At 34.4% G+C, this 27,884-nt stretch overlaps 2 protein-coding genes and 1 long non-coding RNA gene across 7 annotated transcripts in view; 1 reads left to right on the forward strand and 2 right to left on the reverse strand.

The window, feature by feature from the left end:
* LOC106077022 (MAM and LDL-receptor class A domain-containing protein 2-like) overlaps positions 1–27,884 on the reverse strand; it is a 129,145-nt gene that overhangs the window by 43,916 nt on the left and 57,345 nt on the right. The window lies entirely within an intron of this gene.
* On the reverse strand, positions 7,048–24,147 carry LOC129927799 (C-type lectin-like). The gene is made up of 2 exons (XM_056039121.1): positions 23,983–24,147; positions 7,048–7,456 (listed from the first exon to the last, which is right to left on the reverse strand). Exons 1-2 carry the CDS (start codon positions 24,032–24,034, stop codon positions 7,200–7,202), a joined length of 309 nt encoding a protein of 102 aa, XP_055895096.1. The 5' UTR covers positions 24,035–24,147; the 3' UTR covers positions 7,048–7,199.
* Positions 14,372–18,651, forward strand: LOC129927800 (uncharacterized). 2 transcript variants are annotated; one of them, XR_008779475.1, is made up of 4 exons: positions 14,372–14,958; positions 16,986–17,111; positions 17,462–17,530; positions 17,891–18,651. It is a non-coding gene; the product is annotated as an uncharacterized LOC129927800 (long non-coding RNA). The 2 variants fall into 2 exon arrangements; XR_008779474.1 differs by lacking the exon at positions 14,372–14,958 and adding an exon at positions 14,969–15,790.

Consider the following 27,884-nt stretch of genomic DNA (forward strand, 5'->3'; position numbering starts at 1 on the left):
ACCGAAAGGCCGAAATCAGGGTGTTTTCCCCTGGTGAAAAAGTCCTCGTTCTGTTGTCCGACGACCAGAACAAGTTATTAGTAAGATGGAAGGGACCATATGAAGTTATTGAGAAGGTTGGGCTTAATGATTATAGGATTAAATTTCCTAAGGGTCCAAAACTACTCCATGGAAACTTACTTAAGTTCTATACTGATAGAGAGAAAGTAGGAGAAAGCCAGGGCAGCCCAAGCCCTGGACCCCGACATTCAGGGGAACATGATGTTTCTGTTGGGGCCGTTATCCTATACAATAGGCTTGCAGGACAGTATGATTGATAATGCCACTGTATGAACCAAATGTGCACAAGTCAGTCAATCTACATTTGCATTATTGTATTCACTTAACTTCATTTTTATTATTTTATTATCATTTATTTTATTTCAGCTTAAGTAGATTTGATTCAAATCCTCATTTTTATTTTGTATGCAGCCTTTCGTGCTTATTGTCATATCTTTTCAGAGTTGTATTAGATTAAGTATCTTAATTTTGATTTTCGTATATCTACATATCTAGTTTAGTTCTATACACTATACTCATGTATGTTAAAACTGCTTGTATTTATACCTATTATTTACTTGTTACACGGAGACTACATATTCAGATACTCCGGGTATCGAAATGAATACCAGATGTCTTACTACTATGTATCTATTTGTTTCTTCTTTACATAGCTGAGTATTTATATACTATTCATTGCATTGTATCCATTGGGTTCGTTTAACTGAATTACTACGGCACTTCTTTGTTCACTTGTGTGTGTGTGTGCGCGACCTCAATGGGTGACTAGAATTCATTGTTGAGAGGTTCAATGTAACTTTGTAGCAATTTTTTTAAAATTTTTACTTTTTCTGCCAATAGGTAGACGAATGTATACCTAAGAAGTTTTTTTTCCCAAATTCTCTTTTAGTTGTAGAGGTGTTAAAGAAAGAATTTTTTTTTTTATCAATTCCATTAGTAGTTGATATATATATATATATGACATTTCATTTGGAAGTTTATATGTTGTGTGTAAATAAAGTTACAGTTTAAAGTTATAGTTTCTAACTATATTCCGGTGTTTAGTTTCATATCTTTATTATATAGACTAACACCAAAATCTCGACCAGGGCTAAAGCCACCAAAGTTCCAGCGTCAACAGTCGGGCCTCCAGAATCACCCCAGACTACGACCAGTTCAAGCAGGCGCCAGCACACTGCTAGCGTTTTGTGACACTAGTAACTTCTAGATAATCATCTTATCAACTAGCAACTTCTAAATGATTATCTTATCAACTGATGATTTCTAAATCCTCGGCAATCACGATCAATGATTGTGCTGTTTAGATCAAGATAATCTTCAACGTGACATCTAGCACCATTGATGATCGTGACACATATGTAATTTTGTCAAAAGATTTTTTTCAAAAATCTTTTCCAGGGGAAGGGGCGTATGTCACACACCAGTTTTAGAACCCCTCTAACATTTAGTGACTTGTAGTCATTTGACTATTCCGTGCAGTTAGCACGAGACATTTTTGATCTGTAACTGACCACGGGGTGAACACCTAAATTGATCTTAGACTCCTGTAGAGAGAGGAGCGTTACATTTTTCCCAGTGCAGTAATTGTGAGCAGGTCAGGCAGGCGCGAGTGGGAGTGGCCTATTCTCTTCTGCTGCTCATTATTAAATTTTATAACAGTAGGCGGTGGTAGCTCTACTGGGTGGGCCCAATCTGTGCACCTCGGTCTGCGACCAAGGGGCTAGAGTCGCCTAAGCAACCAGACAGCACAATTAAACTAAACTAAACTAATCTAGCTAACTAAAAGAACAAACTAAACTAAATTTATAAAACAGAACTTATATACACTTTATTTACAACAAACTTACAAAGCAATAAAATGTAGATGAATACAAAAAAATAAATTTAGAAATAAACAACTAATCCACCAGACTATACCACTACCAACACTAACAAACTAACCAAACCCACTATCTAACTAAATCACTACAATTACTACCCTAGACCTATATCTACACTATTCTACACTAACTGAACACACTACAATAAACTAGTCTACATATAACAAAAAAAAGGTACAAGGAGGCGATGGCAGACTAATGGCAGTAGACGTAACTACAGCATACAGTAGATGTAATGACAGCAGGAATTATAGCCTGCAATTACAAATATAAACAATATTCAGATAAGAAAAATAAAATAATGAACTACTTGAATTAGACTGGTCTAGACCTAGTCTAGCGCATACTCCCAATACAAGCATGAGATAATTTCAATTACCTACATGTAGCTAATAAAAGCAATACATGAGTTTCTAAGCCACAACCAACACAGGTCAGGCTAAACTACCATAAATATAAGCTAAATTTGGCTCTACAAAAGCCGCCATGACAGCGATGCTTAGGGCGCAGCCATCTTTTACATTTAAAAAGTAGGACAAATTGCCAACTTAATAGAGCGGCTATCCTAACAATAAAGTATTAATAAAAATACATAAGAAACATAAGATAATAAAATATTTACAAATAGACATAGTATGGAAAAACAATAAGGGGATTATTAGGGATAGCTAAGGGGGGGGGGAAGGGGTGACGCTATCTAGCTTAATGGACCTTCCGGTTCCATCATAGACAATGGCTAACTAAGTAATTAGCCTGAGATGCACGGCACTAATCCGTTTACATCTAAACAATCTACAACAATCTAACAACAATCTATCAAAAATCAATCCTAATCAAGTAAAAATAAAACAATTTCACAACTTACAGGCGGTCCCAGCTGAATATAAGCACAACAATTAAATAATTATTTCTTCTACATGGTCACACTGACCAACGGTCAACACCGGAAAAAAGCAAGAACTGACCGCACCTGTTCTATTTATAGAGCCAGGTCATGACTCGTACAAACTAACTTCTAAAGTAAAAGAGCTGGCGGGAACCATGCACGCACTAGCCTAGATAGTTTACAAATTAACAACAGATAAGAATAGATAAAAAATAGACCTAGGATCGCCAGCTCACATAATGTATAAGTATAAAGCAATTATTATTGTGTATTCAGTGTTTTTTTCGTTGGGTGTATAATTTATGATGGGCTGAAGTCGCCAATATCTTTTGTGAACTATTTCATATATATCATGTCAATACAAACCATGTCTGCTACCATTGTGTCTATTAATGATTCTAAATGTTGTGGTCGGAGAGTTCAGTTATGTTAGTGTTCTTACACACCTGCAAATCTAGTGCGTGTGTGAAAGTATTTAATTAAGAAGACAAAGAACATGATAGTAGTACCAGAAGATGTAACTACATCACACAGAGGCAGACTAATTCAGAACCGCCCAGGCCGGTACAAATATACAGGCCGTGACACATGGAGTAATTTTTTTTACAGTCTAATTAATTTCCTAACAAATATGTATGACTATAATAAAAAACGAAATTTTCAAATTTATAGTTTTCGTCTTATAGAGCAGAAAATGTTAGCACCACATTGAAAATACATTTGCTACCCTTAAGAAATGGAATGCATTTGTGACCCATTGTCAGCTTATGTTACACCACTAGAGGGATCCATCTTAGAGTTGGTCAAACATACTACACACATATGTGCCTTGATTTAAAGGAACGATACGAAGATCTTAGGATGTACAAGTGGAGACCCGTTACATTGTAGCTGATCTATTTAAACGCTGGAACACTTTTTTTATTTGAAACATAATTTCTAGTATGGAAAACATTTAACAAAAGAAAAATCACTTTATTGTAAAAGAAAGAGCAAAATTTCTAACTTTAATTACTTCAACGACTGACTGACTTTTTAAGCCCCTTTATACACCTACATTTAGCCTCTTGACATCTTAGTGCTACATTAAAACAAACCTAAAAGGTCGCCACATTTGGACTAAATGCACAATACAGTGGGCATGGATGCTCATCATTTCTAATAATTTTTTAGCAGCCCCCGTAAGGGGAAAAAGCCGCTATTAGGTTTGTGCAAAATGTCCGTCTGTCCGTCTGTCACACTCAGATCTCGAAGACTAGAAGAGATATGAAAAATATTATTTCATCATTAAATGCGGCTTCAAAAGTTTAGGTGCAACGGCTACTTTTGGTTTTCTAAAAGCAAACCGTTTAATTTATAAAATTAATTATGCAAGCGATTTTTTCATAAAAATACACCAATTCTAAACAATTACGTAAATGTAAGGGAGGCAATGATACAATATGCTAACAAAGATGGACAATTTTTGTGTATTTTCAGTGTCACTAAGTAAAATATATTTTAAAAGTGTACAGGAAATGTTTACAACAAATATAAATAATAGTTAAAGATGTTTTTTCTGGTCAACTAGCCGCTAAAATTAAAAGAAAACATTTCTGTTTGTTTATAAAGGCTAATAATGCATTTTGTATGTAAATATCACACACATTTTTTTTAATGGACTTTTTATGCAGCGATTTTCGTGCAGTAGCGTAACGTCGCTACATGTTCAGGTACTAAACCAATTCCTTAAACTTTTTAAAAAAATCAGATTTTATTTATTTTTTGTTTAGTGCCCCCATCCGAATAAAAGAAGATTATTTTTGTGCGTTTTGTCTGTTGGTCGGTCTGTCCGTCACGATTAGATAAAAAAAACTAGAACTCTAAAAGCTATTGAAAATCTGATTTACACTTTAATGTTCCTCCCGTAACATCTCAATAGTTTTAAGTATCTAAAAATTGATTGTTCCGGATTTTTTTGTGCAAAACTAATCAACCCCAACAAATGTTTGTTTGCTCTTCTAATTTATATTACATTCAATTGCCATGCTTAAACGTTGCAAAAACACATTATCAATAATATTTTGTTTCGTTTTTTATGTAAGTAGCATATTAATGCTAAATCAAAATCTCTATACTGACTTATATTTCATTAAGTGTAAAAATGTTCCGGATATTGTTTTAATAACATGAATTATGCCTAATGATTGTTTGAAATCGCATACTTTACTAATATTACACTTATATTATTTGACAATGCGTCACTATAATTTGGTTATCAATATCAAATTGTTTCGTATTTTCATCTTTAAACAAATTTTAAAAATATCGACAATAGGTTGTTCGGGGCTTTAAAAAAAAGTAATTTATTAGAATTGATTGCTGAAAACTACTTTTTAGACATTTAATTTTCTTGCTAAAACATAACATAGAAGTTTTGTAATCGATAAAGAAAGTTCCGGATTTTGTTTCTTACAAATCGTCGCCAGAAATTTCCGCATTTATCTAAAAATCTACTAACGCCAAATAATTGTTTGAACTCCCTCTTCTAATTAATAAACAAATAATCTTCTCATTTACGAAATAATATTTTTACGGATTTTTATGAAAAATATTTTAACTTACTACTCTCTTACAGTACATTTAACTTTCTACCTAAAACATGTAAAAAACTAATTATCGTTAATAGTATGTTCCGATTTTTAAGGAAAACAGAATCCAAACTCCAAAGTAAGGCATGAAAATCTCTCCACATGGCTGTAGTATATCTAATTTTTATACGAGACCATCCAAAAAATTTAATTAAAGGTATTACATTTATCTGAAATTCTCTTTTTCTTTTACTATTTATACAAACATCCGGAACAATCTATTATATACACCTTTCAATTGTGCTCATACCTAAAAATTATTGCGATGTTTTGAAACGTAAAATAAAGGTTAATCAATTTTTAATAACTTTTAGTGGTTCTTTTTTTATATCAAGATGACGGACAGACCGACTGACAGACAAAACGCAAAAACAATGCGGCTTTGATCCTTTTTAAATAAATTCTATTAGAACTCAGTGCACCAATGTTTATGAACCCTTGTTAAATATCTCGTGTAAATAAAGACATTTTTTTATGGTACCGGTAGTAACCTATTCCGAGGTACGGGTAATGGATTTTTTTTTCCACGACGTCATTTGAATGGACTCTAAATGTAATGTTAAAAGAACGCACTCGGTGCACCAATGTCTATTAAAACTCGAAAAAGTGCTCGTATTAATGAAAATATATTTTAGTCTAACTAAGCCGTGTGACGTAGTGTTTTTTTTCTTTTGACGTCATATGGAATGAATTCTTTAAATGAAATGCTAAAAGAACGCACTTGGTGCACCAATGTCTATGAACACTCGATAAATGGCTCGTAATGATGAAGGTAAGTTTTAGTCTAGTTAGGCCGTGTGACGTAGTGTTTTTTTTCCTTTGACGTCATATGGAATGAATTCTTTAAATGAAATGCTTAAAGAACGCACTCGGTGCACCAAAGTCTATGAACACTCGATAAATGGCTCGTAAGGATGAAGGCGATTTTTAGTCTACCTAGGCCGTATGACGTAGTGTTTTTTTTCCCTCTGACGTTATATGGAATTAATTCTTCAAATGAAATGAAAAAAGAACTCGGTATAGTAATGTTTATTAAGCCTCGTTATGTGACTCGCGTTTAAAAAAGGAATGATATCCCGATTTAGATCTAATCTAGATTTTTTAAAACTAGATCTAGATTTTTATTACAGTATATCTAGATCTGGATTTATATTCTAATTAAAATTATTTTAGAGTCTAGATCTAGATTTTCTAGATTTAGTTTAGACTAAAATAGACTAGATTAAGATGTAGAATTTCAATTTCTAAACTTAAAGTGTAAAAAAAAGTGTAGATTTTCATTTCCAAACGTTTTGATCAATATTGTAATGTTTTAATATACTAAAACTAATCTACTATTTTTTATTTAATTTCAATTTACGGCAAATGAATCTTTGAAACATTATTACTTTTGACCATCAAAATTAAATCACCTCTTGAATATTTTTGCGAATATGCAGATCCGACAGGGATCCGACTTTGACGGGGGCCGCTTCTGAGTTTGTGTAACACAAACTCTTTGTAATCTTCTTTTTGAAGTTTTTTTTTTAAATATCTTCGTTGATGGCCGTAAAAAGTAGATTTAAAAAAAAAAAGCCTTGGAAATCAATCAGAAGTGGTTTGTATTTTTATTTTTAACTATACAACAAAATGAGACTTAGTATCATAAAAAAGGATGCTTGTTATTTAACTCTATACGAAACTGTGTCTGTGTGGTAGGCTTCACAAATGAAAGGATGCTTGTTATTAAACTCTATCCAAAACTTAAACTTGGTAGTAGACTTCACAAATAAAAGGGTGCTTGCTGTCACACTCTATATCGCCCCACTTGTAGTCATCAGCTGGGTACTGCATCAAGAAGCAGTTCTGGTTGCCGCCTACGTTATTAGGCTGACCAGCTTGCCAACCGGATGACCAAGTGACTGGCCGAGGGATGCCAGTGTCTGTCCACTGGAAGCTGTGCTTATTTCGGACATCACTTCCGCTTGTGTAGAAACCATTTAGTCCCACCACAGATAAAACTGTTTGAAATATCAAGTTGTTTATTTAAACATTTGAATCCGAATTTAAAAAACGTAAAGCAGTGCAGAAACTTCTATACAATAGGTAAAATAAATTAATGAGTTTTATTGTGATCAATGTATATATATACACAATAAGGTATATGTAGAGAAAAGAAAAGTCTGTCTTCGAGCCGTCCCGAGACATGACGTTAAACTGCGCTCCTCTTTCCTTAGCACTTTTGGAGCTCAAAAGTGCCCTACTTCTTTTCTATCATTGTGTCTGCCTCCTCTTGTTCTCAGTCTGCCTACATTACCAATCACTCTTGTCTCCTTATCTTTAAAATCTCACTACGTCCTAGACCAGTCCGTTTGACGTGGACTGCGACGGGTAAGGGGGGATAAAGAGATCCTGGTATTTGAGTAGGTGTCTATCCGAGGATAAGTTACCACAATTCAGTACTTTGGCTCTAAGTTCCTCTAGACTTGAGGTCCAGATTGCCTGCTCTGGGTCAACCGGCTAGTCACGCTGAGTTACCAGCATAGGTCATCGACCTATGCAGGAGGACAGTGGTGAGAGGGTCAATCAGGGAGCTGCTGTATCGGTCGCATGTCTGAGTATAGCATCAGAATGGCCCGTCCGCTTGTTGGGCTCGATGGCAGGTTGGGAGCACAGGTGTCGAATTACTACTAATGTCCATGGACAAAAAAAACACCAAAAAAACTACTTTTCCAGATTTGTGTCTGGGCAAGAGGCGAAGAATAGAGGCGAAAAAGGAGGAGGCCACAAGAAGCTGTACTACCTGGCCAACATTTCTGGTTTTCAGGTGCACAGTAGAGGGGAAAAGCTTGACAAAGATGAGCCCTTTTCTCATCTACAAGGGTTTTAAGTCAGTAGTGGGAGAGCCCCAGGGTGTATCAAAGCTTCTTCTAGAAGTTGATAGTGCTATTGGCGTTAGGAAAAAACGACTGGCTGCATTTATAAAGAATCCTTTCCAGGAAAATCTAAAGGTATTCAGTATGGCTAGAGCAAGTAGACAAACCATACGGTCAGCCAAAAGGAATTCCTGGAGAAATCTGTCTGCAGTCTGTATGCCTAAAGTCGGCTAGAGAAGTTTGGAAGGCAGTGAGGTGAATCAAACAGAAAGAATCAAATGCAATAGGGCATATGAAAAACCAAGGACGAACTTTAACGTTCCCCAGAGATATAACTAACTGCCTTGCATCCTCAACAGCAGATAAATCATCCACTGCACACACACGCCAGAATTCCAAAAGTTCAAAATCAGGGAGGAAAGACACCCCATTGATTTCAGCTAGGAGAACAATGAAGACTATAACAAATCGACATAGTTTTTAAAAAACTTTACTAATAAAATTTAACCCTTGTGCTATAAGGGGGAGTAACCTATCAGGGATTACGGGCATGACATGACCTAAAGTGTGCCGATGTGCCAAAAAAGTCAAAACTCAAACTCACGTTATAAAACTAGCAATGAATAGTTATTGGATTTAATTACTTTGGAGAGTTTTCACGAACCAAGAAATAAACACTAAAGCAAGTTGATAGCGATACTACATTGCAGGCAGTAGAAACTCCATTTTACAAAGTTATAGAACGCTGTGTATTTATGTTTAGGGGCGTGGTGACTATGTTATAAAGCGCTTGGCTTATGAACCAAAAGTTTTCGGGTTTTGTGTCTGATCCAGGTAAAGACTAGGAATTTCAATTTTCACGCAAATTCAACTGAGGAAGGCTGCAGACAGGGAGCGCAGTCGTCGAAAAACCAATGAAACCAGACGCGCTTATAACAAGCTTTCGATAGAGGTAAAAGAAGCCATTACGGAGGGTCCGAGACAAAAATGAGCCAACACATTTGCTAACCTAGATCTCGCAGACGGGCGCCAGGCATGGTAACTTCTCAATAACTTGACCAGGGCGAAAAAAACAAAAGCAGCAGCGCCCCTGCAAACGGCTCAAGGCATGTGTGATCACAGCCTGTAAAATGTCGGACGCTCTAAACCGTGCCTTTGCGGCCATCTCTAAGTGTCGAAAGCTCTAGACGGAATCAAGAAGGCCAAAGCAAAACGCAGTATGGTCTATGGTGAGGATGAGACGATCACATTCATTAACCCACGGAGAGCTAGACATTGCACTTCGAAATTGCGAAAGGCACCGGGGCCAGATAAACTCAGCAACGAAATGAAGAATTTCGGCCCCATCGGCAGAAAGAAACTGCTGGAATTGATCAATCGTACGTGGACTCAAGGGGATTTCCCTAAGGCTCAAGGGGATTTCCCTAAGGCTTGGCGAGTGGCAGACGAGCGTTCCCCTTCTCAAGAAAGGAAAGGTCCTAAATCGTACGGAAAGCTATCGACCCATTTCGTTGACGTTCAACGTTCGGAAGACGGCCGAACGCATGGTCAACAGAAGGCTCACATGGTTCCTAGAAACGAAGGGTCTCATTGCTCCTGAACAGGGCGGGTTCAGGAGGCAACGAAATGCGATCGATCAAGTGACGTTATTCATGTAGAAGGTGGTGGACGGCTTCCAATGGGGCAACACAAATCGACCTGGTCAGTCAACGCTAGCGGTATTTATCGATCTCAAGCAAGCCTATGACAGAGTATGGAAGCTCGGTTTGTTGTTGAAACTGATGAACCTAGGTGTCGGTTCACATATGCTGGTGAATACAAAATTTCCTTACGAAACGGACGGTATAGACACATGTTGGTAAGCACATGTCAAGTAAACTTCCACTGGAATAGGGGTCGGCACTCAGCTGTACGCTACGCTATTCCTCGTCTATATCAACGACTAACCGGCTCTCTTGAAATGCCACAAGGTTCTGTTTGCGGATGATATTGCGTTGGAATCAGGGAGAGATCGCCAGCAGCTCATTGGCACTCTTCAGCAGGCATTAACAACTTTATCCTGCTACGCCAGAATGTGAACCTCGAGGTAAACCACTCTTTGTTTACGCTCGGACGTGACATACTGAAGGAACCAGTTGAGCTACGGATGGACGGTAAGATTCAGGCATGGAATAAAAAGCCCAAGTACCTCGATGTCATCTTTGATCAGAAACTGACTATGTGCGACCATATCCATCAGGTGCGAGAGACAGATTCCGAGAAGCTAAACATTGTGAAAAAAAAACTAGCTGGAATGAAGTTGGGAGCGAGAGCAGATGTGCTGAGAGGACTGTACATGGGTGAAGTACGCTCTCACTTGGATTACAGAATGGAGACTCCCCATATTGATGAAACTAAAAAAAAATCAAACAAAGCATAAGTTTTATTAAAAGAAATTTCTCAACTTAAGAAAACATTTAGAAACTGGAACAGACACACACAAAAAAGACCAGTGAGATTCATAACAAACGAATATTTACTCCTGACTAGAGTAACATCTTTAGTAAAAAGACTAAATTTAGAAAGCCTTCAGGATAGAAGTCTCAAAAGTAAAGTAGCAATTATACATAAAGCTCTGAACCATAATCTTCAAATACAAAAACTAAATTTAATAAATTACCCAGAAAGACACTAGGATAAGGATACATTTTCCATTCCATATGCTAGGACAAATTTGTACAAATTGCTCTTTCTTCCCTAGTGCTATTAGAGCATGGAATGGGTTGCCTGAGCTAGCCAGGAAAAGCAGTGACTTGGCAGAATTTAAGTCATTGGTTAATATGCATGAATAAATGCATGACGCATAGGACGTAATCATCTGCTTTTTTGAAGTAACGTCTGTATTATATAAGATAAGATAAGATAATGTCCTAAAACAGAGTGTTAATTTGTAAAGAAGTTTTTTTTTTCAAACCTAGATCTGAATCACACATACTATGCATAATACAAATTATGTTGAAAATAGATTTTATAATGTTATACAATTTTTCTATTTCGCAAACTGAGTTACGAAAGAGTCATTTAAATGAAAAATCTAAAGTCATAAGACGATTAAAATCAACAGGCTTGGAATATTTAGAACTAGGATGGTTGAAACTGACTCGAAATGTGACATAGTTTGCTATTTTCCTGGGAACTAAAAGAAAATAATTTTTTAAATTATATTATAGATTTAGTTGAATATATATATATATATATATATATATATATATATATATATATATATATATATATATATATATATATATATCGTATTGTTTCTAGATTTTGAAAACTAAAGATAATTACCATTCTGACACAAAAAACTAATTTGCATAAGGCGAATTCGCTTCCAGCTTTAAAAAGAGTTACATTCATTACAATCCGATAGGACATTTTGCTGTGTTTTTAGTCTAGATTAAATATATATAATACAAGTCTGTGATCCAAACCAAACGATGGGCACAAATGTTCCTGAACGTCAATTTTATTTTCTTTCACTCTTTAATGAAGTCAAGCAGGACGCTAATGTATGTGATCATGATAAACATTGTCTTGACCTCTAAGAAACATTTAAATACTAGATTACTCTTCAAAATATTATAACAGTCAAACCAGAGTTTTACTTCCCTAGTGCTATTAGAGCATGGAACGGGTTGCCTGATCCAGCCAGTGACTTGGAGGGATTTAACTCATTGGTTAATATGCTAGACTAAAATCATGACGTAGGACGTAATCATCTTCTTTTTTTGAAGTAACGTCTGTATTGTACATGATAAGATAACACAATATCATCAATGAGTTTCATAAATCCACAAATGAATTCTTTAAACAAATAATCTCAGACTCACTGAGATTAATCATTATAGTAGCCCTGAATACTGACCTGAAGCGTCACAACCTGTGGGCTGTTTAGACCAATAGTCTTAGCTTTTTTTCGGGGGTGGGGTTGGGCAATATTTATTTTAGGATCAAACAGCAATCCTTATCTTATCTTATATAATACAGACGTTACTTCAAAAAAGAAGATGATTACGTCCTACGCGTCATGCATTTAGTCATGCATATTAACCAATGACTTAAATTCTGCCAAGTCACTGGTTTTCCTGGCTAGCTCAGGCAACCCATTCCATGCTCTAATAGCACTAGGGAAGAAGGAGTATTTGTACAAATTTGTCCTAGCATATGGGACGAGGAATGTGCCTTTATCTTTGTGTCTTTCAGAGTATTTTATTAAATTTTGTTTTTGTATTTGAAGATTATGGTTCAGTGTTTTATATATGATTGCTACTTTACTTTTGAGCCTTCTGTCCTGAAGGCTTTCTAAATTTAGTGATTTTTCTAAAGGTGTTACTCTAAGTCAAATGTGAATATTCGTTTGTTATGAATCTCACTGCTCTATTTTGTGTCTGTTCCAGTTTCTTAATGTTTTCTTGAGTTGAGGGGTCCCAAACGCAGGATGCATATTCTATTATTGGCCTAACCAAGGTTAAGTAACATTTTAGTTTTATGTTCTTATTTGATTTATAGAAATTTCTTTTAATAAATCCTAATGCTTTGTTTGATTTTTTTGTAGTTTCATCAATATGTGGATTCCATGATAGTTTTTCATTTATTATAACACCTAGGTATTTTGCGTTTTTAGTCTGTGATACTGGTTTGCCATGAATAAGATAAGTGGAATTAATTTGTTTTAGTTTTTTTGTTACTCTTAACAACTGAAATTTTTCTGGGTGGAAAGACATGCTCCAATTTGATTCCCATTTCTGTAATTCATCTAATTCTCTTTGTAAAATATCTGTGTCTTGTGTTGTTTTTATTGTTCTATATATTATGCAATCGTCTGCAAATAATCTGACTTTTGTTCCTGAACTAATCCAATTTGGTAAATCATTTATGTAAATTAAAAATAGTAGTGGACCCAAGACTGTACCTTGAGGTACACCTGAGTTTACTGTTATCGGTGTTGATTTAGAGCCATTTATTATTACAGTTTGTTCTCTCCCTATCAGAAAGTCTTTAATCCACTGATGCAGTGGACCATTAATGCCGGAATATTTTAATTTTTTTTAAGCAAACTATGGTGGTGAACTTTGTCAAAAGCCTTAGAAAAATCTAGTAAGATAGCATCTATTTGTTCACTATTATCTAAACCTTTTGAAAAATCATCAATTAGTCCTATTAGTTGTGTTTCACATGATCTATATTTCCTAAAGCCATGTTGGTATGGTGTGAGGACATTATGTTTGTCTAAGTGGTTTATGATGTTGCTACATATTATGTGTTCTAGGATTTTACATGTGATGCTGGTAAGTGATACTGGTCTGTAGTTCCCTGGGTCAGATTTTTCTCCTTTTTTAAATAAGGGGGTGACATTAGCTTCTTTCCAGTCCTTTGGTACTCTGCCCTGGTTAAGTGAAGCCTGAAAGAGTATTTTGAACACTGGGGCTAGCTCATTACTTAGTTCTTTGAGTAATCTAGCTGGAATACCTTCAGGTCCAGAAGCTTTATTTGGTTTGGTGTTGGCTAATAGTTTTTGAATTCCATTTTCTTGTACTACTATATCTTCTATGTTGTCTACTTGGTTCAAATTCAGTAATATGTCTTTGTCTCCTGGGGCTGAGAATGCTGATGCAAAGTATTTGTTTAGAATGTTTGCTTTAGTTTCATTATCATTATGTATTATGTTATGTTCATCTTTTAATGGCGCTACGCCTGTTGTTTCCATTTTCTTAGACTTAATGTATGACCATAGGTTTTTGTTGTTATCTTTAGATATTACATTGTTTATGTATTCACTCTGCAGCTGTCTGCTTACTTTTTGGGTTAAGTGTTTAATTTTTATATACTTTTTGTAAACTCTTTCTGCATTAGTTTCTTTAAATTTTCTATAGAGGTTTTCCTTCTGTTTACAAAGCTTCTTTAGTCTATTATTAAACCAGCATTTATTTATTTTGTTTGATCATGGAACTATACTAATGGAACACCAGCTTCGAGATTTTATGATCAGAGTGCCGTCGCGCATCCAATTTCACACACCATACCAATTTGAAAAATCGATGAGGACGCCAAAGAAGAAATTTACTCCGAGAGCCACTTGGATTGACCTTCATTGAGAGTAAAACTTCCCCACACTATATTTTATTAGATTTGTACAAACTTTATCCATTTTCTGACTATCTGATAAAATAGATACAATTTCCCTGAATAATGGATCGTCACAAAAGATTTTTTTTTAAGGCCACTTCGTTAAAATAGGTGTTTCCAGTACTTCCTCATTTGGGTATTTTACACAAAATCTGGAATTATTTTTTATGTGCATGTCATTATTATCATCTGTCCCGCGCAACCAAACCATCCACTTTTCCCGGTCACCAATGTTCTTAACAAGATATCAAGAGAGAGACGCTGGTCCATTATTTGCGTAGTCCAGCCAGCTTTTTTTTTTTTTGACAACCTTTTTTCGTTCTCTCTCATGAAGGATATGTTTTGAAAATTAGTCTTACAAAATACAATTCCAAACCAACTCATGCAGTTATCGTCTTTTCACAGTATTGAGGAGTCATCCTTTTTGCTAGCCAGAGTGTTAATTGGCAAAAGTGAAAAATTCATTTGTTTAATTTTTTAAAGTAAATATTCATAACTATATCTTTTATATAATAATATATTTTTAAAATAATAATCTTTTATATAGACATGTTTTAATAGATCTAATAAATGATTAACTCGGACCTACCAATATGGGTATATAAATACTTAAATCTGGGTATTTAAAATTTCGAATGCGAATTTTTAAAAAACCGAACTTATATATAGATCTAGATCTCTTGTATAATATCTAGAATCATATAGATCTACAACACCTAGACTAAAGTTAAAGACTAAGGTCTAGATTTATTTAACGTTTTAAAAAAAATCAATAGATCTAATATAGACAGTCATGAGATCCACTCTATTTTATCTAGATCTAGACCATACATTTATGATACATGAGATCAATATGAATATGAATATTTATAGATCTAGTCTAGACACCTAGATCTAGATCTATCGATCATCTAGTCTGTCTATAGTCTATAGCTTTAGACTTAGTATACACTTTTACAGTATATGAGTATACTCATACGAGTCATACTGGCTATACTATGACTATAGTATAGACACTATAGTTAGTATAGTTAATACTTTTTAATAGTAGATCTATAATCTATCAATTCTATCTAAATCTAGACTTCACTTTCACATCACATTCACACGATTATTGATACAGACAATGAATGAAAAGAATGCAGTGGTTATACTTATTATACTTATAGTGACGATACTACTTATAGATCTACCTGTTGATAAACATCATCATCATAGATAATAATCTACATCTATAATCATAGTGCCCTTTATTTAGTCAATATAGTCAAGTCAAGATAGTGGAACGTAAACTCGAAGGTTTAATACAATACGGTATGAGTCTATGAGTTAGTATAAGATTAATTATTTTGTTACTTTGTATGTGACAGTATGTCAATGTCTCAATTAAAATAATTAATATCATCAGCCATATCATTTTAAATATTTAAAAAGTAGGCATAGATTTTTATTATATTATAAATAGATAGATTAGATCTACATATAATTTTACAAACTTTAGAAATGATTGATTTTATTTTTAATTGATAAGCCTTCTAGACTAGATCTAGCATCTCTAGCTAGACTCTAACATGTAGATTGTAGATCTTTGAATTGGATCGATATTCACCTTCCTAAATTGTCTCTAAAGTCTGTAGCTGATTTTAGAGGCCCAACGAGGCAAGACAAGTCTATTAGTACTCTGTCTCTTGATCTATCTAGTAGGCCTACTAAGCTAGTGCATTAGCCATAGTGTAGTCAATCTTGACAACTAGTCTTCTAGAATAATTAGATCTAGATCCAGTTTAGATTTAGAATATAAAAGTTTTTACTACCTAAAATACTAAATCTACTGATCTAAATTCTAGATATATAGATCCAGTTCAGATTAGGAATATAAAAATATTCACTAGCTAAAATTCTAAATCTACTGATCTATACTTAATAAGTTAGATATTATATGACATCTACAAAAATTATTATTAAGATATAATTATAGATTCTAGACTAGTTATATATGTACATAAAATATATAAATAAAAGATAAAATTTATGCAGGCTTAGGTCCCATAAATTTATAATTGATCCAGATCTATCAGTAAAAGTTACCTTCGATTGGCAGTTTTACCCAATCTAATCTATACAAGACAATTTATAATCCATGCCCTGCCTACACCCCATGTATATTAAATAATAGTTTCCATTCCATGCCATGCCCAGACCCATGAGTTCATGAAATAATAAATGATGTGGTGTCAAGTTGGATCTATCCCCTGAAATTCAGTACTTTCATATAAAACTCACATAATTAGTTAATTATTTGCTATGACACTCTGATAAACTTGGACTTGTGTGATACATATATGTTTCTTATCAGATTTAATTAATGAAGTTTTGGTGCATTTTAACCAGTAATAAGGCTACAAAAGTAGCATCAGGTGTATTCTAACCATTGGTATTTTTCCTGGCAACATTTCTATTCTAGTCTGTGATAAATTATAAATTTAAAAAAATGTTTGTAATGTTTCAGTTATTAACAAGTAGAACCATGGCAACCAGTTCTGATGATGTACCAGAATGGCTGAAGGATCATACTTATACTATTTCTACTCTCTGGGCAGACATTAATAATATTGGCATCCATTCAATATTTAATGTAAGTACTACTATACAATTTTTATTTTAGTTATCTAATAGATGTTTTATGTATTGTGTGATTTTCATGGTCAAGCAACATCCAAATATCTGGGATGGAATTTAACATTTTTCTCTAGTTTTTTTTTTTTATTTATAACAGTCTTAAGCACATTCATCTTTCATGAGTGCCTAATATACCTTGGCTGTTGTGCAGGCCATTCCTTTACAATAAACTGTTAGATGAAATTAGGCAAAATTGTCTGATAATTTGTATGTTTGATACAACAACGTTTTCAATTTAATAATATTTTTTTTTATTTTAATGTTTTCAAAAGAAATTAACCAATATGCCTAATTGTATAATTACAGTTATGTTTGGAAATGCAAGAAAAAGGCATGCATTCCTGAAAAGTCACTGATTGGTTGCACCTCTTAAAGGTAAGGTACTGCAATTTTTCCCTATGTACTTTTCTCATAAGCTGAAGTACTTGTATTTTTGAAAAACTAGTTTTCCATGAAAATGTAAATCATAATATATGTTATAGTTACTTTTAGATTAGTTCAATGTGCATCACATTTACTGAACATCTGCCTTCACCTATAGTAATAATTCATAACTATTAAGGTCAGGGCCATGTCTACACATTAACGCAGTAGCTCCTTTTAGGTACAGACTATTTTTAGAATGGCAAAATTATATAACTATACTTAATAACATATATACGTTTAGCATGGTCAACACATATGTCACACATATTTTTATTTTTTTTAAATCCTTTTATTTATTTTTATAACTAGATAACTTTCTGTTATGAGAAAAGATGAGATTCTTGGACTCCTGCATAGCACCACCAGAAAGGAAAATTCCATCATGTTGCAAAATAAAAGTCTTGGACCAATTTTAATTTAAGATATATATATATTATACTGTAAGCTGTATACATATTTATGTATATCCTGTCATTCAGCCAACAGGTTTGGATTTAGTATTTCTTTAAATCTGTTTGATATTGTACTTGAAAACTATTAATCTGAGCCCCATTAAATCAAGAGGGAGTGCAGTGGATGAGTGGTAAGGGAAATTTTACTTTTTTAAAATTAAAAATAAGAATCTAACAAAAGTAAACATATAAAATATGGTGCATTCTCCTTAAAACTAAAACCTGGTGCAAAGGTTTAAAATGTTGGCAAAAAAAAAGCAACATCAATTAAATATTCTTAATTCCCTTACTGAGAAGAACATGCATGTTGTTCCTTCATAAGTTTCTTGACAGAGGAAATCTTGTTTATATTAGATTTGAATTAAGCAAATTAAGAAAAAAATTATAATCATTATTTCAAATGGTTGTATCTAAACCTTATGAATTATTTTTCAGTTATAAGTATATTGAAATGAATGGATAATCATGAAATTGTTAAATAATTGCCATTGACTAAAGAACCATAATTTTTTTTTTTAATTAATTTCAAAATGATTTTTTTCAAGCAGAGTTCACATAGATCTTGAGTGAAATTTTTCTTTTTTTGACTAATGCTTCAATTTTATTGTATCATTAGTTTTTTATTTTTATTACCCAGAATATTTAAAAAATTAGTACACTATTTTCATGTAATAATGTAACTTGGTATTCACACATCAAAATACACTATAATCTTTAGGCCATATAGATTTGTATAAACATAAATTAACTTTCCTAAATACATTGTAAATGTATATTGTTTGGATAAGAATAAAGTTTTTCTGTAGACAATTATTGTTCAAGATTTGTTGATGCTCCTGCTTAATAAATTATTTATACAGGTCATTAGTTTTAACACACTACTGACACAAGAAAAACTGGTCGCCCTCACTTCCATTACATAGATGTAATAAAACGTGACCTCAAATCAGTGAACATCAATACTGACAATTGGGAAGACATAGCTTTAGACCGCAACAGATGGAGAGAGACAGTGACCAAGAAAGCTATGGACAGTGAAAGTACATGGGTCTCAGCTCAGGAAGAAAAACGTACAATCCAAAAAACGGCCAGCTCCTCTACCACTGAAGCAAAAGCCACCTTAACCTGTGCTGTGGACGGGAGTGTCTCTCCAAAATAGGGCTCCACAGCCACATGAGGAAGTGTGCTCTGAGATGAAACCTTAGTCTTTCTACAACTGAAGGAGGCCAATGATGATGATGATGATACAGGTCATTAGTTTTAACACGTCTGATAATAAATGACAGTACAAGTTATTGAATGAAAATTTGTAATTATTTCAGCTGCTTTAGGCCTACATCAATGTGAGGTACCAGTACTTTGATTGTGTCATATAACAATTTAAAGCAACATTTTGAAATGAATAGTGTGTAGAATTGACAGTAAATACATTTAAGTGATGGGCTGTGATCTGCATGAATTGAGAGCTGATCATGTATTGAATTTGTGTTTTTGATCTTTACTTCAAGTAAATGTTAATGACAATTAATTTTTAATGAATATATAACTAAAAAATAAATACAAAGAAACCATAAACATCTACTTTATTTTAATTTTTTTTTTCATCAGAACAGAATTTCCAACTTTGCATTCTTAAAATAAAATATAAAAATATATATATATATATATATATATATATAAAATATAATTTAAGTAGAGTTAGAACACAAAATCATAGTTTTGAAATTAAGTAAATTAAGCTAATGTGTGATCTCTTATAAACATTTGTATATAGACTACACACAATTTAATTATTATTTTTCATCAAATTGCAGGAACTAGTACATGTACTTATGCATATTTGACAATAAAAAACCTTAGTCAATGAATAGTAATACTAGTAAATGAGATAAAAGTAAACTAAATATCATCAATGCTATTGAAGCCACACTTGTTTCTTTTTATCTTGATTGGTGGACTGCAATTAAAGTTGCTATTAATTTTACTTAGTTGAAATGCCAGTGTCGTCTCTTTGAATCCTAAGCTTATTTTCTTGGTTACTGGAAGTCCAGATGTTTGGAGTTTCATTTTAAACACCTATACTTTTCGAAATGGCCTTCCGATAGGCAAAACCTATTTGCCTAACATGTCATATGCACATAAAGAGGTACCACAGAAATGCTTTAAAGACAAGCTTAGGCGCCAACTTGCTTTAACTGACATAGAATAAGAGAGCACCTGGTTGCATACAGCTTCAGAACGAGACAGCTGGAGGTCACTTACAAAGGTGTGGTATACACCAATGAAAATTAATTGCCGAGGGTAGACGGCAAAAAGAAAAAAACAACTGATTCTACCACAGGTGGACAATGGTTACGCCTGTGCTCAGTGTGGCATAATATGTAGGTCACAGCTGGGGCTGAGTAGCCACTGGAAACATAGCATTCCTCATAAGTCTTCGGAATCAAAGACAACCCTATCATTTTTGTAGAATAGTTTGTAGCTTCTGTAAATGCATGAAATGCCGTCACAAATGACACTAGTCCTCTGTGAGTTTGATGGATTATAAACATCTTACTTCTTTGCCTTATATTAAATGGTCCTTCTGTCTGTTCCACTAGGTACTTGCGTTTATCTAAATATCATTGATATATTGTAACATGTCATCAAAATAAAAACTAGAATCTCTGCAACTGGTTTACAAGTCAGAAGTCATCAATAACACTTGCCATTTAAAAAAAACTACAATTTAGATTACTGATTAGTCAAATTAGTGACTGATTATTCGATTCATTTAGGCCTATAATTTTTTTAATGTGAATATATAATGATCCTTTACACTTTGTGACTTTACTAGTAGATCTATACTTTGGAGTAGACTTGTTTGTTGAGCTAAAGTCGGAAGTACACATTGAATTTTACTAGTAATCATCTAGTCAAATGTAGTGATCTACTAGATGATGAGTAGATCTAGTCAATCTAGACTTCTAGTAGTAGAGAGAGTAGGCCTATCTGTCATATCGTGATCAGTAGGTGGCTGAAGTTTTATAAATCTATTCCATGACAAAAACCCTTACTAGATTTAGATCTACTGGTCTAGACATCTAGATCTAACTAGAAAACTGAATTAGAGAAGTAGCTTTCTGGATCTAGAACTAGAATCTATATATTACTAATATTAGATCTAGTTGCGTCAAACGCTTAATTTTTGGTTGTTGTTTTTAATAAATGCACATAAAATACATTGTATTTTGGCAATAAAAATACCCAGTTGGTAGTCAAGTAATTCTAATAATTAATTAATGAATGACTCTATCAGTATTTGTTTTAGATCTATCAGATTTAGGCCTATATGACTTATTATTTATACTTATTTTATATCATTCGTCCAAGAAAATCTAGCTCTAGATCTATTTCATTTTAGATTAGGCTTTAGTTGTTTTTTTTTTTTTTTGTCATTTTATTTAGGCTACAATATTATATATATCAAGATTAACTTTTTCTTTGTTTCCCACGAGACATGTTTGCCTATAGCCTAGTCCTTTAGATAATAAAAAAAAACGATTAGAAATGCGTAGCTTGGAGTGTCAAAACTGTATTAGGCCTCCTATTTTTATTTCATGCAATTTAGTATATCGTAACAAATACGCATTTAGCGGAACGGTAGACATGTCTATATCCAGATTTAGTGTAAATAAACCAAACACAGAAACACTGAAAGCTTATATTTTCGGAATTTAGATTCTATTTTTTGGAAAATAAGTGGCATTTTATAGGGTGATCGAAAAAAATAACTTTTGTGACGATCTCTTATTCAGGGAAATTGTATCTATTTTATCAGATAGTCAGAAAATGGATAAAGTTTTTACAGATCTAATAAAATATAGTGTGGGGAAGTTTTACTCTCAATGAAGGTCAATCCAAGTGGCTCTCGGAGTAAATTTCTTCTTTGGCATCCTCATCGATTTTTCAAAATGGTATGGTGCGCGAAAAAAGATGCGCGACGGCACTTCGACTCTCTTTGTCTTTGTAAAAAACTCGAAGCTGGTGTTCCATTAGTATAGTTCCATGGTTTGATATCTATTTAGTTGACATATGATTTTCTATAATGCTTTTAAGATGGTTTTTAATGAAATTCCAGAGGTCATCGACTGGTTGGTTAATGTCTTTTTTTAATAAGAATGTTTGTTGAAAGTTTAGTGCAGCTTGGTGTAGTTGTGTCAGGTTACATTTATTCCAGAGTAAGATTTTTCTTTTGGGTTTTGTATTGGCTACTGCTTTTATCTGACTGTGTATTTTTATGATCTCATGGTCTGATAGACCAGGGATAATTTCATAATCAACTACTAATCCAGGTCTGTTGGTTAAGAAGAGATCTAATGTGTTGTTTAATCTAGTTGGCTTTTTAATGATTTGATCTAAACTTAGGTTGTGTAAAGTTTCTATGAAAAGCTCATTTATGTCCTTAAGGTTTTGGTGTTTATCTATGGTTAGTGTTTTCCAATTTATATCAGGTAGGTTGAAATCACCCATAATCCAAAAAACTGCATTTGTATTTGTCTCTTTAAGTGTAGTAATCTGATTACATAGTTCCTGCATGTATTCTAAACTAGAATTTGGTGGTCTGTAAATGCTGCCTATTATTAGGGATGTTGAGGTTGTATTAATTTTACAAAATGTTGATTCTACATTTTTTGAGTTAGGTAAGGTAATTTCTTCTGCTATAAGAGTGTTTTTTATTGCTAAAAGAACTCCTCCATGATTATTAGCCCTATCTTTTCTAAAAATTTCATAATTACTATTTTAAATTTCTTCGCTTGTATATGATAAATATATTTCTTCTATGGCAACTTGATTCCATGTCTAGAATCCTTCTCTCTAATTGTGCGGTTAAGATTCGCAAGCATAAAAGAATTTCGCCAAGACAAGCGAGCTTAAACCTTTGTCATTGGACTGTGCAGCACGAGCTAGTTATTCATATCTTGTCCCTTTGTTTGAGTCAATAACTCCGAGATGTGTAAAGTTGTTGGCGAGTGGCAAGATTTTCGCTGTCCTAACCTGAACGTTTTTACGTCTAATAAAAGAAAATGTAAGCAAAGAGTGTTGGAGATGATGAGCTTTGGATGCAAAGAGAATCGCATGATATTCTGAAAAAAGTAGATTTCAATCTAGTCCTTGATCTTTGTTTAGTCAAGAACAATCTACTACGGCCTAGCAAAGTCTAGCACAGTCTAGCATAGTCTAGCACAATTTAGCACAGTCTAGCACAATCCTTTTTCTTTGTTTGGTCCAGCCAATCTAGCACGGTCTAGCCCAGTCTAGCACAATTTAGCCGTCCCTAAGTTCCTATTCAGTTAAAGTTTATCTCTGAGATATTTTTAATTCACACGAAAACAATTTTGTATTTTAATTTTAACTAAAATATATTTTTCCTTTCCATTTCTCTCCAGTGTATGCACAGTCAAATAGCATACTTTATATTTATCACAGCATCAATTGTAATATAAAAATTGGAATGACATTTGTTAATTGTACCTACATGTAGCTGTAGAAATTAAGTTTATAACTTAACTTTCCAAAGTTTCAGTAATCGATAATTGGTGCAAATAATGTTTAACTCGTTTGTATCTAGGATTAAAGGGTCATGTTGCCAGCACAACTTACAACCTCCATATTTTCCCTCTCCAACTAATTCAGGTACACATTTGATTAGGATAAACTCTGGGTTCACCAAATCCCAGTTTTTCCACAGGGATTTGAACTGAAAAAAAAACTTGGACGTTTAGCACCTAACCACTGAACAACCAAACTCTAAAGGAGTTCTTCTGTTAGATTAACGTAACGTCACAGCGTTCAATTTTTAGTACACTAACGCCATCTCGAGTCAAAAGAATGCTGTCCATTTAAGAACAAGCCTATAGCGCTACCTAAATTTCTATTAAATCAGTAATAATAACGTGACATATTTACCTGTCACATAGTGACAAATCAAAGTCAGTGATACGAAATGGAGTGTAATCATTGGACTGTGTATATAATGTTTGGCATGAGAGAAAAGAAAACAATGAAGCTTCGATGTACAAACCACGATTAATTCTAGACTTCTTCATGACAAGGCAGTTTATTTATATGTGGACAATTATAGTCTTATCTAATCAGCTAGTGTATTCTACATCTACCAGTCCTACAATAGCAGGCTTCTTTATAAAGAAGATATAACAAAGACTCTACGTTTACACCTCGAGTGGATTGTTAGGCAGACAATCGAGATTTCGCAAATGGTTAGGAGAAAAATTGAGTTATGGCTCTTGAGTAGCATACTCAACCTTCATAATCTTTAGTTCAATGTTCTATTAATAGTGAATGATAAGGTTGGCGAAATTATATATCAACATTGTTTATCAACCAAAATCGAGATGTAATTATTGTTCAGATATTTTAAAGACTTTTTTTCTATACTAGCCGAGCCACTATTTAGTGACGGTTGAAAACACAGTTGTCCAAATGGGGTGGGTTTGGGCAAACAAGCAGGCTTATAGAGTCGGCATGCGTGCTGTCCCGCAGAGAATTATATATACAGAGAAGATTGTTTTTCCCCGCCCCCTCTTTTTTTTTTTTTGCCGCGAAAGTTACCTGGGGTCAGTGCTTTTTTTAAGTGATGGATTGCCTAACTTTTAACTACTAATAAATTAATAATAAACGTTAAAATAACGTCTGTGTTATCATATAAGATAAAATACAAGAAAAGTAATACTTTTTACCTCACATAAAAAAAAGTGCCCGTACGCCGTACCGGTGCGTACCGTCACAAAAAAGCACTGCGTCCGACTTGAGTTATTTTTCCAAAACGTTTTCATCGAGAGTCGGCGTGCGTGCTCGGTATCCCGCATGGTTGGGCAACCTAGAGAATTAATATAGATACCACTCAAAACACTTAGATGCATACTAAATATCATCGGAGATCTATTTACTTCATTTGGACTATTGATGTGTACAGGGGCGGATTGGCTATATGGGCAAACGGGCAAATGCCCGGTGGGCCGGTACCAAATGGGCCTGTCTGGTGACAGCAGCAAGACACAAAGGAGCGAACACGTTTTCTTGTGTTTTTTTTTTAAATTATTATGACAATTAATTTTGTTTGAAATTCAACAAGAACAAAATTTAAGAATTACACTATACACTGTACGTGTTATCATTTGTAAAACGTTAGACCGTACTTTCTACTATGCACGAGCGGCATGGTCTTCAACGGCTTCAACACTACTTTGATGTCTTCAAGACTGTGTTTGGCCTGATCATTTTGCTGGTCGGCATGAGCCTTTGATGGCACTCCTATTTTTGTTTTGCTCCTTCCCTCACCGGTTTTTTGATGGTTCCATTGAAAGTTAACGAAAAAGAGGGATGGGAGAGGTTAAGTTTGAAAACGTTGATATAATGCGACAAAAGGGAAGACAATTAGCTCTTTAACAAAACTTTATAGAAGTTAACTTAAACACATACACACAGCCGCGAAATTGCAAACCACCCAACTTATTCATAGCTCAATATGGGTATAACCGTATAAAGTTCTACTTTCTGCGAATTGCAAAGAAAAAATGTAAGTTGTTTATTTGTAATAACATAGATCTAAAAATACTACACTTAAGGCTTACAAAAAAAATATTATTTAATTAAAACATAAATCTAGATCGAAATTAATATGTGTACCGTTAGGATTAATGGCAAACTTATAATTAGTATGAAGTCATTGATGATGAAAATTATTACAATAATTTATATAGCGCTGTCATATATATATAGTTCGTCCATCGTAGTTCGATTATGACCACTTTGTCATCCAGGGGGGCTGAGGGCTTTGCACTGGGGTTTTGTGTCTCCTCGTATGACTGGTGAGACCTATGTGAGCCCGGAATGTTCGGCCGCACACTAGGCACGTTATTCCAGCTGGAGCTAGTGTCATTGGCCTTGCTTTGTTCTCTTTTCCTCAGCAACTTGTGCGCCAGTTTTTACAGCGCGACGCCATGAGGCTCTGTCTTGTGCCTCTGTCTCCCAGGTGGCTAGGTCTATGCTGAACGTCTTTAGAGAAAATTTGAGGGTGTCCCTGAAGCGCTTTCTTTGACCACCTTGCGAGCGTTTTCCTTCGCTTAGTTGGCCATACAAGAGTCGTTTAGGGTCTTCCACGTGTCCTGCACATCGCAGCTGGGACTGCATCAGGATTGTGTGGATGCTTTGCAGACCCACTCTTTGAAGGACTTCAGTATCTGGTATTTTGTCTTGCCATTTGACATTCAGTAGTTTTCACAGACATGTCGTGGTAGTGATTCAGTTTCTTTGCATGTTAACTGTACACTATCCATGTTTCTGAGGCATAGAGCAATGTAGGGAGGACGACGGCTAGATAGACACCTAGTTTTGTATTTGAGGTGATACCACTTTAAAGGAATGGGTTGCTTGAGTCAGCCAGGAAAACCAATGACTTAGCATATTTTAAGTCACAGATCAACATGCATGACTAGATTGACACTTGAAATGCTGCTCTTGTGATTATTTTTATTTTTTTGTAATCTATAAGTAATACCAAAATGTTTGAAACTTATTAAGGCTACTATTGTAGTGTTTATAGTTTTCAGACTACATTCATGTATAAATAGAATACATTATGTAAGCCTACGAAAGCATACATCCAGTTTTCGATGCCTTATTAAACTTTATATATTTTGAATAGAATTAGGCTTACACCTATGTGACATAATGGGGAAATAACTATTTTTGATTACTTGTATAGTTAGGAGTGATTCCCCTTATGTAGTTTATAAAAGGCCTTGGAAACTGTGTTTAGTTGCCACTTGCTCCTGAGTTACCAGCTTGACCACTTGACCTGTGCTGTGTATAGTATTTTTTCTGTTAGTGATCGTGTGTCATGGGGTACTCGGAGAAGTGTGCCCTGCTCTGGAGATCTTTGGGCTAAGTATGTCTTTAGTATTATTGTATTTTATATAATGTATTTATTAATAGATATAGCCCAAATGATTTCCAGGCAGTATATTTTTTTTACCCTGATGTTCTGCATCCTGGGGTACTCCCAAACGTGACATATTTTTGTAACCCTTTTCTGAGGGATTCAACCTGTATTGAATCATCAGATGGACTTTACATATTTTTTATAGCCTTGTCTCTGAGGGATTCAACCCGTATTGAATCATCAGATGGGCTTTACCAAACGGATGGCTATAGGTTGGATTCTGTGAAGCTTGTAGGCTCATAGATTTTCCTGAAGCCTATAGTTCATCATGACCATTTTTTTTTGGGGGGGGCTAAAAGTGGCTAGTGTAAGCCTGAAGCCTGTAACCATAGTGTAGCCAAAAGTGGTCGTATTTCGACCTGAAGCATGTGACCTTTAGTTGGCTGTGTAAGCCGGAAGTTTGTAACCCAATGGTCAAAAGTGGTCATGTGTTGACCTGAGGCCTTTGACCTGTATTTTTGATAACCAGAATGTGACGATAATGTAACATATTGTTACGAATCTCGCTATCCAGGCTCTCTGCAAACTGCACCAGACACCACCAACTTAAAGAACTTGACAACTCTGGGCTTCAAAATAACGTAATAGTTTAATGTCAATAAATAACAGCCAATACTGTACGATTGGCAGCACGTAACACAAGACTGTACAAATATCTCTCCGCCGTATCAACTCTTGCACTGGTCTCTCCCTGTCTCGCCACTGACTTGTACTGAGCCGTTGTAACGAACTGTAGATCGGGAAGTTGTGACTTTTTGGTCTCTGATACCTTCGCTCTTTATATAGGGTCCCTGCTGGCCTTCTAGAACCGGACAGAACGTCGCTCGACCATTCTGGGTGGTCAGAT

The sequence above is a fragment of the Biomphalaria glabrata genome, chromosome 8 (assembly GCF_947242115.1).
Source record: "Biomphalaria glabrata chromosome 8, xgBioGlab47.1, whole genome shotgun sequence".
In the NCBI taxonomy this organism is placed as follows: domain Eukaryota; kingdom Metazoa; phylum Mollusca; class Gastropoda; family Planorbidae; genus Biomphalaria; species Biomphalaria glabrata.